The sequence below is a fragment of the Phoca vitulina genome, unplaced genomic scaffold (genome assembly GCF_004348235.1).
Source record: "Phoca vitulina isolate PV1807 unplaced genomic scaffold, GSC_HSeal_1.0 scaffold80, whole genome shotgun sequence".
Lineage (NCBI taxonomy): Eukaryota > Metazoa > Chordata > Mammalia > Carnivora > Phocidae > Phoca > Phoca vitulina.
The window spans coordinates 1,331,528-1,345,466 of NW_022589783.1; the positions used below are offsets into that span (position 1 = coordinate 1,331,528).

The following is a 13,939-nucleotide window of genomic DNA, read 5'->3' on the forward strand; positions in this document are numbered from 1 at the left end:
GTGACTAGCGTGCCTACGTGCAGGGCTGAGCAGAAGTTTCCAAGCTACAGGTCACAGCTTCGAGGGAGGTGAGAGCAACATGGAGTCAGGCGCCCTGAGTTTCTCCCGTACAGTAATGTTTGCAGCGTGTCAGAGTTGGATGTCAGAGTTGACCAATTTTTCTGGTAAATTTTATTTCAATTTCCTGCCACTGCCAATTTTCACTGTCTCAAGAATAAATCTGTGCAGGAACCCAACACCATTGAGCACATGGGATTTTTGTATCATTATTCACGCCGTAGGAGGCTGCCTCGGCGGCTACCATCATAAATGCTTTCTGAGCATTTCCGCTACTTTTGGGTGCAGATAACATATGCGTATGTAAGCACATCATGCAACGTATGGGCTCTTCCTCATCTCTCGATGTTTCTCATCTATCTTATCTCCACTGGAAAAAAGCTAACGTCAATACCTCAATAAGACTGATGGGATGATGTCCAGTACGGTAGACTCACCAAGTTTCCCAAGCCCCAGAGGTGTTGTCAAAAAAAAAAATTAAGTAGGGGTGCCTGGGTGGCTCAGTCGTTAAGCGTCTGCCTTCGGCTCGGGTTGTGGTCCCAGGGTCCTGGGATCGAGCCCCGCATCGGGCTCCCTGCTCGGCGGGAAGCCTGCTTCTCCCTCTCCCACTCCCCCTGTTCCCGCTCTTGCTGTGTATCTGTCAAATAAATAAATAAAATCTTTTTTAAAAATTAAGTAAAATCTCCTAGAGAAATGAAAGAAACACAAACCATGGCACAGTCCCCAGGCTTTCCTGCCCCCAGTGCCCGAGCTGTTTTCAAGTTTGGGAGCCTGGAATTGGATGCTCTGCTGGGATGAGGGGCCGGGGTGAAACACTCACAGCCCCCCACGTCCCTGGATTCCAAGGCTACAGCCAGTTTGTCTTTAGATTCTCAGAAGAAAAGAAATAGGTGTTGTGTGGGGACCCAGAGGCATCGACTGGAGCAAAGATAACAGGGTTGAGCACGCTGCCACGTTTGGTGGCTTTCAGTTCTCTGCTGCGCCTCGCAGAGGACAGAGAAGGTGGCTGCCCACCCAGGGAAGGCAGGAGGAAGGAGGGACTGTCATGGGCGTCCCTCCCCTGAGCCTGTAACCCATCGGAACTGGCACCGCCCTGCTCCCCGCACTCCCTCCTCCACGTCCCTCCAAGGGCGAAGCTTGGAAAGTTCCCGAAAACAGGCAGAGGGATGTCACTGTACACAAGAGGGTGGTTATTCCAGAACCAGAATTAAGAATAACTCATGGATCAAGCACACTAAGTGTTGACAGTCCCATGGCGCTAATCCCCACGGATATGTCTGGTTTGCCACATCTGCCAAGTCCTGGTGCATGTTTGAGGCCTCCCCCTGCACGATCCCTCTTCCTTCTTCGGCCACGTTGTCTTCTTCTCCTACTCTCCCTCTAAAAGAAAAGTCCTGTAATCTCCAGAACTGAACCGTTTCCAGACCACAAAATTGTGTATAGAGAAGAGTTGCCTGATGTCTGAATATTCACGTAGATACGTATCTGCTGTATGCGGCCATGTGTGTCCACTAGCTGAAGGGAAACCCCAAAGAAGATCCTGCAGAGGGACACCTGACCCTGGTATTTGGACTCTAAGAAAGACCTTAGAATAGCTCAGTTCTGCCAGGGGAAACCTAGTGTCATTTGCCCACACTCCCTGCTTCCCTGCCCTGACACCGAAGGAGCGTGAATGGAGGACAGAGGGGGAAGTGACATGAGCTGACCTCAGCAGAGCCCCAAGGAGGGACGGCAGCACGGGCGTTCGACACCTGCTGTTCCCCTATGTAGCCCCTCGGGACACAGGCCTGTGTGCTGATCTAACTCTATGCCTCTGCTTGCAGACGATCACTCCAGGATCCTGCTGAAATCCGAGAACAGTCACAGCAACTCGGACTACATCAACGCCAGCCCCATCGTGAGTACATCCTGGCGGGGCCCCCACCCGTCCTCGTCCACGAGCCCGCGTGGTCTCAGCTGGGCGATTGGTCTCGACCGGCTGGCTAGCCAACGAGGTAGTTTGTCCCAAACGGGCGGCTAGCCAACTAGGTAGTGAATCTCAACCAGGTGACCGGTCTCAACCGGGTGGTTAGCCTCAACTGGGTGACTAGCCAACTAGATAGTTCATCTCAACCAGGTGACTGGTCTCCACTGGGTAACTAGCCAACTAGGTGGTTAGTTTCAACCAGGCGACTAGTCTCAACCAAATGACTAGTGAACCAGGTAATTAGTATTAGCCAGGCAACTAGTCTCAGCCAGGTCATTAGTCTTACCCAGGTGACTCATCTCAACCAGCTGGCCTGGGCTGGGTCCTCACCAGGCGGGAGCAGTCCTGGTTCCACTGGCTTGAGGGGCCCAGCAAGAGCGGCCGCTGGTTTACTGACTGGAACCCATAACTTTTAGGAAAATCTATGGTTGGTGGCATTCCTCCTTTCTAGACCCATTTGTTCCCTGTTTGTTCAGGGGAAATGGAAACAATTGGACCCCAACCCTCCCCTTGTTAAAAAGATGGAGGGCACCGAGGCAGACATGCGTGCAGGCTGGTCCCCGGGGGTGTTTCCAGGGCGGACCTTCCCCTCAAGACAAGCAGTGAGCCGTGAGCAGGGCTGTGCCTCCCGGGGCCGGGCTTCCTGAGAACAGAACCCCTGGGGGGACCCCCGTGACCCGCAGCCCTCCGGCTTCCAGAGAATCCCCTGCAGCCCACGGCTGGCATGAACCCCATGGGAGAGCGGGCAGGAGCGGGAGTCGGAGTGCCGGAGGGTGACGAGTCAGAGGTCAGACTAAGCCATGCTCAGCCTGGCTTTTCCAGAATGAAGTTAGAATGAGCGTAAGTGGGAAGCAAGTGAAACGAGTGTCCAGGAATGAGAGTTTTAAGCAGCGAGGTTGGTGCGGAGAGTGTGGGAACCGGTGGGGATTCCTGCGGGAGGTTGGGTGTGGCCCCACCCCTCCCCCTCCCCCCGTGAACTGTGTGCGTCAACGTTGGTCATCAGGGAAGCGTCAGGATATCTGACTAAAATCTCAGATTTGCATGCAGTGGAACAGTGCGTGTAGGATTCCAGCTCAGGGAGCTTGCCGGTGATCTGTGGTGGCCGCTGAGGCCGTGGGTCGTCTCTGGATTTGGGACGCACCCCGCAGCATCCTGACGACCCCTTGCATTCCGGCTGCAGCAGGCTCCCTTGAGAAGGTTCACTGTCAGATTTCAAGCGGCAGGAGCTGCTGCTAGAACGTTCTCGTAGCTGCTGGTTCTGTGTGTTTCCGGGGTGCCTGGCATATCAAGCTTATTCTTGGGAGTGCAGCGTGCCGTGGGCCCGAGCCCGTGTCCCGGCCCCCACGGTGCACAGTGGGAGGGCAGTGTGGCCGCCTCACTGTGAGAAAGCGGGTTAAGAGCTGGGCGGCTGCTCCGTCTACACCCCAAGCCCAGACCTTGGCTCCCGCAGCTCCTGTTAAGGGGTGGCCCCCTTCCCTCCAGCACAGGCAGACCTCAAGGACTGGCCCCACCTGTGTTCCCCAGGTTCTCATCTGGGCCATTCTGTCTTTCTCAGTAAGTGCCCTGCTGGGCTTCGTGTTTCCTGTCAATTCTGGTTCAGAATCAAGCCAAAGCCTCGTGGGTGTACAGCGTCTCCTGTGGGTAGAGCATGGGTTCTGGTGGGGGGCGGTAGGGGCCTGGACGTGCCCCCCGCGGTGGGCCCCGGTGCCCGCAGCTCAGATCTGCCTGGAGAGCCGCGTCCTCCTGCTGGGCTCCTTGTCCCGGGCATGAACCATGGGACGGGGCCGGGAAGAGAAGCAGAGCAGTTATTTTCAAGCCTAAAAGTGAGCGTCCACAGTTGGGGCATGCCCACCTCCCCCTCATTTCATGGGTTCCAACTTCCCACTGTCTGGTGGTCTCCGGCTGAGTGAAATGTCAGTGCAGAAGTCCATCCAGCGACGCTGGCGCTCCCGCGGGGCCCGGAGCTGGGGTGCCTGAGCTGCTCCCGCACCTCCCAGCGTCCGGCCACGCCTCCGTGACTGGAAACGCGGGACGGCGCCCCCCACCCCAACCCCCCTGGGCTGGGGCTCGGGTCAGGAGGCCATGCCAGGAGAGAGAGGGATTTAAGCATCTTTTATGTTTCCCCTTCATTTCACGCCACAATTCTCCTTTTCTCATTTGGGTTGTCAGAATGAACCGTGGTACCTCTTCACCTCTTCTTTCTGAAATGACTGAAGGTACAGTGATAATGAGCTTCCTAGCAGCACTTGAACGAAAAACTAACAATTACAGCCCAAGAAGACCCTGGCTGTGCAGAATAAAACTATGATAATTACATCTGTCATATTTGTACTTAGTCCTCATTAAATTCCAGGGAAGTCATCCGGTAGTAAATAATGTGCAATCTTTGCTTTGAGAGCGGAGGTCATGAAAGTAAATGGGAATTCCGTGCTCCCGCCCAGCATGTGTGAGGGGCAGCCCGTGGGCTCCACCCGGGAGTGCAGCCCAGCTCTTCCCAGGACGCAGGCTGAGGCATGTCGTTAGCACGCCTAACACACGGTGTGCTCGAAACAGCACACGCATGTCTTTACCAGGGACGTGTCCAAAATTCCCAACGCTTGAAACTAAACTTACTCTTCATTCCACTGTTTACTGAGGGAGAAGAAATTGTTTAATGTTTTAATTCAGAACGCATTTAACTAATGTGAGTGGTGCGCCTGGACTCCTCAGGAAATCGGGTGACCCGTCAGGTGTCCTGAACATCATAAGAAATTGGCCAAATATGGGAGCCAACTCTAGGGTTCTCAGAAAATATTTACAAGCAAGCATCTATGTGTATATGTTATATTCCATAATTTACTTAAACCTTAACTCAGAAGAAGAAAATATGAAAATAGTTTCAGCTCCTAAGTCAGCCTGTCTCACATCAGTTACGGAAGCTACCGTTTCTCAGTAAATTCCCGTATGAAGACTTCTAGAAAATTGACTTGAAAAATCTGACTCGATATTCGCTTGTTTTTAAGAAAACGTTCTGTGAAATTTGCTCTAAATGTTAGAAAAAAAACAGATGCAGGGGCAGGCAGATAGGAATAGAGAAAGAAAACGTGCATGTTTACTCTCTCAGATTTCAGAGTGAGAGGCCTGGCCCCGCACCGCTCCCCGGGTCATGGTCAAGACCAGGCCATCGGGCTGGACGGAGCTGGCTCTCCCTGCGGGACCGCAGCGGGCAGCCTGCCGGCCCCACCCTCGAGCTCGTCAAGGCTTCGGGACGTGGGTCCCTGGTCTTGGCACGCCGAGTGCTTGAGTTTAAAAATCTGTTTGTTCGTAGTACTGGGGAAATTATTGCTGAGTTTTTAATGCATGTTAGAGTTTCTGAAAAGCACTCCTACCCATTTAATAATGGGCATTGCCTGGCTTACAGCAAATGGCTAGGCTTGCTTTCGGAGCCTGTGCATTTAGAAACTCGTAGGACACACCTTTCCCGTACCCTGCCAGCCACGGGCATAGTGGACTCAACTCAGTTTTCTGGGGGGAAAATGACCTAGTGAAAGCAAAATGGTAGTGGTAGTTGTACCTGGGACCCGGCGCCCCGTGGCCCTCGCGTGCTTCGCAGTCTCTGGGAGTAAGTCCTGTTTGATGGTGGGGGCCCGTCTGCCTTACGCAGCGCACAAGGGAGAAGGCCACCTGAGGGCATGGCGCGAACAGCCCGGGCTTTGACGGATAGCCTCAGGGTTACGGCCAACACACTCCCACGGGCACGCACAGAGGAGTCCGCACGTATGCGCATGTGGAATCCCAGAGCTGACGGGCACGTGGAGGTCATGTGGGCAGCCACCCCAATCTCAGACACTGACCGAGGCCCAGACCCGGGAGCTGACTTCCTCCACCGCCCCGGAGCCTGCGTTTGTGAGCAAGTAAAGAGCCCTCCAGAAAGAACAGGAGAGTGGCGAGCGGCGGGGCAGCGGCGGCTCAGATCACAGGGGGCTGCAGGTGCCACGCTCACGCCGTGCTCACGCCCTGGGCGGTAGAGGACGACACACACCCACGTCCACCAGGGGCTGTGGGCCAGAGTTCCTGGTGGAAGAGTGCTGTTAGTAGAAACTTGATTGCCTCTGATTACACTTCTCCTGCACTGGAAATCTTAAATATAAAGCTTCTGTTCATTTAGTTAAATATTTGCTTTACTCTTTTTCAGTTAAAGATTGCACAAAACCGTGAGACACATGCAAAGCACTTCTGCCCAGAATTATTTTCTGTCCCACAAAATGTGCACGGAATGAAATAATTCTAATTGTCTTTGAATTATTGTTAAACGGATGACACATTTCACCACTCTGTGGTCATTATGCTATCTACTGCCTCCCAGGTGGCCACCGCGTGGCCACCATCGAGGAGGCTGGGAGAGCGATGGGCCTTGTCCACACCCTCCCCTGCCTGGGCTGGAGGGGGCCACGGCAGACCACCGAGACCAACCGCAGTGGGTTGCCTTGTTTACCCTCCTGAAGCCTTGTTCAGGTTTTTACTTTTAATCACAGATTTCTCAGTTTGAAAGCCACTAAGTGTGCTAGTTTGAACACACTAACGATTTTTAAATTTGGTGCTCTCTAAATTGCTTTGGTCAAAAAACCACATTTGAAAAGGAGGTGGGATTTTACTTTTTATGCAGAATTGTTTGCTAGAAAGAGACGGGGTTTTTATAAATAGCTGTCACCTCCAACAAATGCATATTTTGAAAAATCAAAACTCCTTATTTCTGCTAAGCTTTTCTACTGAAACATTTTAATTGGGGCTTTTAGCGAGAGTAACGTAATTTTACCTGTATTGTGTGTGCTGTGGTGAATTTGAAAACGAGGTCCGGTTTTAATTGGGAATCACTAGATTGGAGGCAGAAAAAGCATTTTCCTGCCGCCCCCCACCCCAGCCGGCATTCCACTGTTGTTCTGTGGGAATGACTTACATCTGCTCTTCCGCGGTGCACGTAATTATAAGGTGCGTCACGCACCCTTTTATGCTGACAACCGTCATCTCTGCAAGGATCACTAAATCCGTGCTCTGGAGACCGTGCCTCCCGCGGGCTGTCCTTCAAACCCAGCGCGGGGCCGTGTGTTAGGGTGGCTCTGGGGTGGACAGCCGACATCCTCGTGTGCTGCCATAGAACCATGTGTGGTTGAAACCTCCTCCTTTCTCACTGTATTGGGAAATGTATTCTTAACAAATATCTTTAAACACAGAGCATTTTAAATGTTTTCTCAAACCCTGGTATCAGAAGAGTAATAGATTCTAGTGCCAGATGGGAAAGATTCAGGGACTGAGCATGTGTGACAGGGGAGCGCCAAGGTGAGGCTCCAGCGCGAGGCCCTGTCCGTCCCCCTGGGGTGGTCTCCGCAGTCCCACCCAGGGTGCGCGGCGGGCAGGGAAGTCCCGTGAGGGGAAAGGGCTGTCCACGGCATTTCCATCCAATTTCCTTCTCTAGGCTTTGTTCCCTGGGTCCCTTTCTCCCTTCTGTTTCCTGCTTAGATGTCTTTAAATTAAATGTCATAATGAAGGTATTTTAAGCCAGAGCCCTCTGTTGAGGCCAGCGGGCTTGGACAAACCAACCAGGCAGAAAACCCCTAACTGCGTTCTGCTGTTTGTCCGTCTTCAGCCCCTTGCCTGGCGCCATAGGACTAGAATTGGAAACGAGCTGCTGGAAGCCTGGGCCTGTCTCCCAGGGAGGGCCTGCATACCATGCTCGCAGACCCCTGGCATGACCCGGGGTGCCAGCGCCCCTTCCTGGGTAACAGGAACAAGCCCCCATGTGAGAGGAGCTAACTCTTAGGGGAAGCAGGATGCACTTGTTCATTCATTCTTCCAGGACCCTGAAGGGTGGCTCATGGGCCTGGCCCCCTGGTTTCACCTCTCCCAGCCCCACATCTGCAGTTTTCACAAAGTGCTTGTTGATTGGAACCCTGCACGTGGCCTACGGTGGGTGTGCAGGCAGCTCACCCTGGCTGGTGGCCTGGGGAGGCCCGTGGCCTGGGGGGAGGCTCATGGCTGGGGTGGAGGCCACGCATGCTGGCTGGTGGCCTGGGGAGGCCCGTGGCCAGGGTGGAGGCCACGCATGCTGGCAGGTGGCCTGGGGGAGGCCCGTGGCCAGGGTGGAGGCTCATGGCTGGGGTGGAGGCCACGTATGCTGGCTGGTGGCCTGGAGGAGGCCTGTGGCCAGGGGGGAGGCTCATGGCTGGGGTGGAGGCCACGTATGCTGGCTGGTGGCCTGGGGAGGCCCGTGGCCTGGGGGGAGGCTCATGGCCTGGGGTGGAGGCCACGCATGCTGGCTGGTGGCCTGGGGGAGGCCCGTGGCCAGGGTGGAGGCCACGCATGCTGGCAGGTGGCCTGGGGGGAGGCCCGTGGCCAGGGTGGATGCCACACAAGCTGGCCCGTGGCACAACTGCTGGCATCCGTGGGGACACAGCCATGTTGGCACCCCACCTTGTGCCCCCACCACCCTGTCTTCGCCCAGCCTGTTTATTTCTTGGCATCTGGTCTCTGGGGTACGGGTCTCCACTGTGGCTCGTGCCGTCCCCGTTCCTGTGGTATCAGGCGTGAAGCATTGCAGCATCAGCCAGGCTCCAGGCACAGGGCCACGGGGGCTCTGCTGAAAGCCAAGCACTGTTGGAATTAAGAGGGACAGCAAGGAAGACCAGCCTGCTCCTCCCACTTGTGCGACCCCGTGTGTCCCTGTGGCTGGTGTTCAGCGCGGGATATGCCGCCTTCACCTCCTCCTTAGCCAGGGTTCTCTTTCCTGGTTGTTTCCTTGCTCTTTAGCTAATAATCTTTGTTACTATAATCTTGTCTCTGCAGATGGATCACGACCCTAGGAACCCCGCTTACATCGCCACCCAGGGACCGCTGCCTGCCACCGTGGCCGACTTCTGGCAGGTGAGTCTGCTTGAGTTAAAACTTTTTCTGAAAATGGGATCTTGATAAATTGATAGTGGGTGATGCCTTGGATTCGATTCAGTAAATGTGAACTTGTTTTTAGGTGTTGCTCGTCAAATGTTACTTGATTTCAGAATTTATACAGGTCCTTTGATGTTTTCTATTATCTTTTGTTTTTCAAAACTTGAGTATGAAAATTCCCTTCGAGAGATTGAATGCTTTAAAGACACTTACTTTTTTAACCACCTTACAATTTTATTTCATGAAGTACAAAGAAATGAAATTAGTAAGTCTTTATTACATTCTGTTCAAATGTGTCCTTATCTATTGTTCTCTCCCTATGAAAGTAAAAAATGGTGCTCAAATTATAGTTTCTCTTCCTTGTAGATCCTCTGTAATGCATTTTTTTTTTTTTTTAAGATTTTATTTATTTATTTGAGACAGAGAGAATGAGAGAGAGAGAGCACATGAGAGGGGGGAGGGTCAGAGGGAGAAGCAGGCTCCTTGCTGAGCAGGGAGCCCGATGTGGGACTCGATCCAGGGACTCCAGGATCATGACCTGAGCCGAAGGCAGTCGCTTAACCAACTGAGCCACCCAGGCGCCCCCCTCTGTAATGCAGGGGGACTTCCGACAGGCAGAGCCCATGGAGGACAGAGGTGAGAGAGCAACCAGCGCAGGGGCTCGCGGGAGGACGGAGCGCCTGTCAGGACGGCGAGCCGCCCACCCCCAGCAGCGTGGCCATGCGTACAGATAGGGCCACGCGGTCCCCTGGGCTGCTCTCCAGAGTGTCTGGAGTCTGACGGTCATGGAACGGAAGAAGCCATCTTTAAAGGAAGCAACGTGAGAGAAATGACCAAGTGCAAGATCACAGCCTTGGTCACACTGCTGAGGACCCACTAGTGTCCCTCCAAATGGTGGCAGGTGTCCCGGGACAAGAAGGCTTTGCGGGCAACGGGCTAGCCCTCCTGGGATTACCGTACACGAAAACACGTCGAAGCCGCTGAGAAGTCTGTTGTAAAGAAACCGCTTCAACTCTGTCTCCTCCAAATGCCCTTGAGCGAGACGCCGTGGTCTCGAGGAAGGCTGGGGGCACAACTTTTCCGTGGCTGCCGTAACATAACAAAGCAGCACAGAAATGCTGGAGGCTGGTGGCCTGAGACCCAGGCGTGGGCAGGACTGGTTCTACTCGGGGGCTCCGCAAGAGAACCTGCTCGTGCCTGTGTCTCCGGCTTCTGGTCGTGGCCAGCACTGCTGGGGGTCCCCTGGCTCATGGACGCATCACTCCCGCTTCTGCTCCATCCACGTGGTGACCCCTCCATAGGGGTCAAATTTCACTCCTCTTAGAAGGTCGCTGGTCATTAGACTTGGGGTCCATTCTGGCCAGTGCGGCCTCCTCTTGAGCTCACCTGCAGAGGCCCTATTTCCAAAGAAGGTCACGTCCACAGGTCCCAGGTGTGCGTGACCTTTGGGAGACACTATTCCGCCCATTGGAGTGGCTGAGAAACGAGCATTGACTGAGACCGAATACTTTGCTGCTGAGACAGACACGTGGCCACTTCGGGAATCCAGAGAGAGGCCGCTGGGTGGTGGAGGCAGGGAGGTGGGGGGCGGGAGGGGCTGTGAAGGTCAGGGCAGGTCAGCGAGGGGGGACACAAGCCAGGCCTAGCATGTCCAGAACGCGGAGGTCCCCAGTACTTTTCAATTACCTTGCAGGAAGGAGCTAACGCCTGGTCCCGCAGCGGGCCTGTGACAGCCCACAGGCGCCAAAAAGCTCTGGTCGTCGATGAGCCGTGTGGGGAGGGGAACGTCGGGACTGGAGGGTGGAGGAAAAGGAGAAGGTGATGAAGGTCAGCTGTCCACTGGTTTGACCCCTGAGCCTGGAATACATATGCTAATCTGGGAGGACGTCCGCATCTGTGTAACGGGGCCTGCGTGGCTACTTTGAGAGAAAGATGCACACGCACGTGTGCGAAGGGGGCGTTGAAGTCCAAGTGAACACAAGGAAAGGAGCGGGCGGGGAGGGAAATCCCGTTGAGCACTTACTGTGTGCTAGATCCTAGGCAGGCACTTCAGGTGATAACTTCAGTCAACGCCCCTAATGACCGAGGACGAGCCTGAGCCCCTGGGGTCCCCTCATACGTGGTCTGAGGGGAGTCAGGTCCAGGGAGACAGTAGGTAGAGGGTAGGCGCCTGGAGAGCGGACTTGGTGTTTAACAGGGACAGTTTCAGTTTGGGAAGATGGAACGTTCTGGAGATGGATGGTGGCGTTGGTTACGCAGGAATGTGAGTCTGCTTAATGCTACTTAACTCTGCACTTAAAAATGGCCAAGAAGGTACATCTTATGTATATTTTACTACAATGAGAGAAGATCGTGATCCCCATTCTACCAGAAGGCTGATGCCCGGGGTACCCTGAATGACTTCCGGAATCCACACAGCCAGCTGGAGGCAGGGCACGTTTTAAACCCAGATCTCCACAACTCAGATGCTTTTACTACCCCTGCTCCGTGAGAAGGAAGAAGGCATCGTGATGGGGAGGCTCCTGGGCGCGTCCGTTCTCAGAGACGCAAGGCGAGCAGTCTTCTATGGAGACTGTGGGTTCCCAGAGCAAACCCATTGCTCCTGACGACGGAAGCGTGTTGCACCAGCCGTCTCGAAGGAGCATCAGGACAGCTTTCGCGGAAAGAGACTTCTCTGTGGGATGGGATGGCGGGCGGCCTGGGGCAGCAGGAGGAAGGGGCCGTCCTGGGGACCTGGCCAGTCATTGCCATTCTTGCCGTGGGTCCCTGCCCTTCCCACAGCGGTGGTGGAGCTCCTCCCGCTGACCCACCCCCCACCCGGTCCCAAGGGTCCCAAGGGGTCCCTCCTCTCGTATTTTTAGAGGAAGCTGGCAGAACCGTGTGCTTTCCACGGTGGCCACTTTGATGTGTCACCACCAGAAATTCAGGTACCCGGCTGACCGAGCTCGGGTGCGTGAGGACTATTTAGACGTGAGCTGCAGAGCCGGGCACGTGAAGCCCCTAGAAGCGGGTCACAGCAGCCCCTCCGCCCCAGGAACTGGGACGTTCTCCATGGGACGCGGGCTGGTCACCGTCCCCGTTCACCACGGGGTGGCTCAGCCAAGAGCACGCTGGCCCGTCCTGCTTGACAGATGAGCTCTTTCAGACGGAGCCAGAGGCCAGCGAGCAGGGACGGGGCGCGGAGTCCACAGCGCAGGGCAGAGGGCCCGCCCCAGGCAGCGGGGGTCCCACTGGCACCCAGCCAGCACCAACACACATGCTGTTACCAACGTTTTACCAAGAAAAAGCCCTCCCGTCGAGTTCCGTCTTCCACCTTCAGAAGGTATTCTGTTCTGAAGCCTTCACCGGGGAAGCACACTCTTTTCCAAAAGTGATGGGCTGGGTTTAAATAGTGTGTTTTTATTGATCCCAGTCCTTACTGTGGTCACGAAAAAACTCGGAGCCAGCTCCTGTGGGAGAGCCGAAGAAGGCCAGCGTTCTCCCTCCCCGGCACTTTCCGCCTGGGGTCGGGTGAGGGGGCAAGACGGGGGCCCAGGAGGAAGAGTCTGACAAAGCCTGAGTGAGCAGCGTGCGCACAGCAGGTCCCCGAGGCCCGGACGTGGCCGAGGACCGAGTCCGCTGCGCATCTGCCCTGCTCTCAGGGCCCAAGCCCACATCTGGCGGAGAGGAGAGGGAAGGTGGCGGCCCCCACCTCCACAGTCTGCTCCACCCACGGATGGACACCTTAGGGCCATTGATTAGATGCCCAGCATTAGCATTAGATGCCCAGCCAGCATCCAGAGAGGCCCCGGCCTGGCCTGGTCACGTGCAGGCAGCCCAGGACCAGCCTGAGCCTCCCCAAGCTCTAGGGCCCCCCGGGGCCACGTCGTCCCCCTTCCTCAGGAGACCACATCACACCAGGGCTCAGGTCAGAAATCTGACTTCTGGCCATCCTGAGAGGCCTGACTCCAAGAGCCTGAGCCTGTCCCCGAACCCCCGTTACCCTGTGATGCTGGTGACAAAGTGTGCTTGGTCTTCACCCTGGGACACCCTCTGGTTCGTGCATGAAGGGGTCTTCTGTTTCTGGAGCATCGAGGAATTGTGGAAGGGGGACATTTACTCCAGAGCCCTGTTAGCTTACGGATCGGTTGGTTTTAAAGCATGTTGTTGGGTCAAATTAAAGGAAATACAAGAATTGAGGAGAGTTAATTTCTTAGGAAAAACTTCATTTGTTATTTCTGTTCATAAGTACTTCAGCCACTTGCCCTGGATTTTCCAGGACATTTTACTTCAGGTATTTAGTCTCACCGGACTCCGTATACACGAGCTCATAAACCTTTAAAGAGAGAAGAAAACCTATCATGCCACCTCCCCTAAACGCGGGCTTGAAAGCCCTGATCTGCAGGGTGCCCGTGATTCTGCCCAGGGAGTGTGCAGCAGAGAGCACACACGTCCTCTTGGCAGCCTTCGGACTCGGGCCTGGGTGAGAGACATACATCCTGAGTGTCTTTTTCTCTTCTTTTTTTTGAAGATTTATTTATTTATTTGAGAGAGAGCACGCGCAAGAGAGAGCAGGGGCAGGGGCAGAGGGAGAAGCAGTCTCCCCGCCGAGCAGGGAGCCCGATGAGGGGCTCGATCCCAGGACGCTGGGATCATGACCTGAGCCAAAGGGAGACGCTTAACGACTGAGCCACCCAGGTGCCCCTGAGTTTCTTTTCAACTGACATTATGGATCGTAGCCAAAAACGTCCTGGCTATTCTGCTTTTAAGTGTGTTTCTGGTTCCCTTGTCCCCTCCCTCCCTCCTCCCTCCCTCCCTCCCTTCCTCCGCTCCTCCCTCCTCCCTCCCTCCCCTCCTCCCTCCCTTCCTCCCCTTCTCCTCCCTCCCCTCCTCCCTTCCTCCCCTCCTCCCTCCGTCCTCCCTCCCTCCTCTCTCCGTCCTCTCTCCCTCCTCCCTCCCTTCCTCTGCTCCTCCCTCCTCCCTCCCTCCTCTGCTCCTCCCTCCCTCCTCCCTCCCTCC

General features: G+C 55.1%; 1 protein-coding gene across 5 annotated transcripts in view; it reads left to right on the forward strand.

Annotated features, from left to right (window-relative positions):
- The window catches only part of PTPRN2 (protein tyrosine phosphatase receptor type N2), an 814,855-nt gene that overhangs the window by 760,563 nt on the left and 40,353 nt on the right, over positions 1-13,939 (forward strand). For all 5 annotated transcript variants that reach the window (XM_032394358.1, XM_032394357.1, XM_032394360.1 and 2 more), the window contains 2 exons: positions 1,881-1,954; positions 8,843-8,920. In XM_032394358.1, the coding sequence (XP_032250249.1) occupies positions 1,881-1,954; positions 8,843-8,920 (152 nt within the window). The remainder of the gene's footprint in view (positions 1-1,880; positions 1,955-8,842; positions 8,921-13,939) is intronic.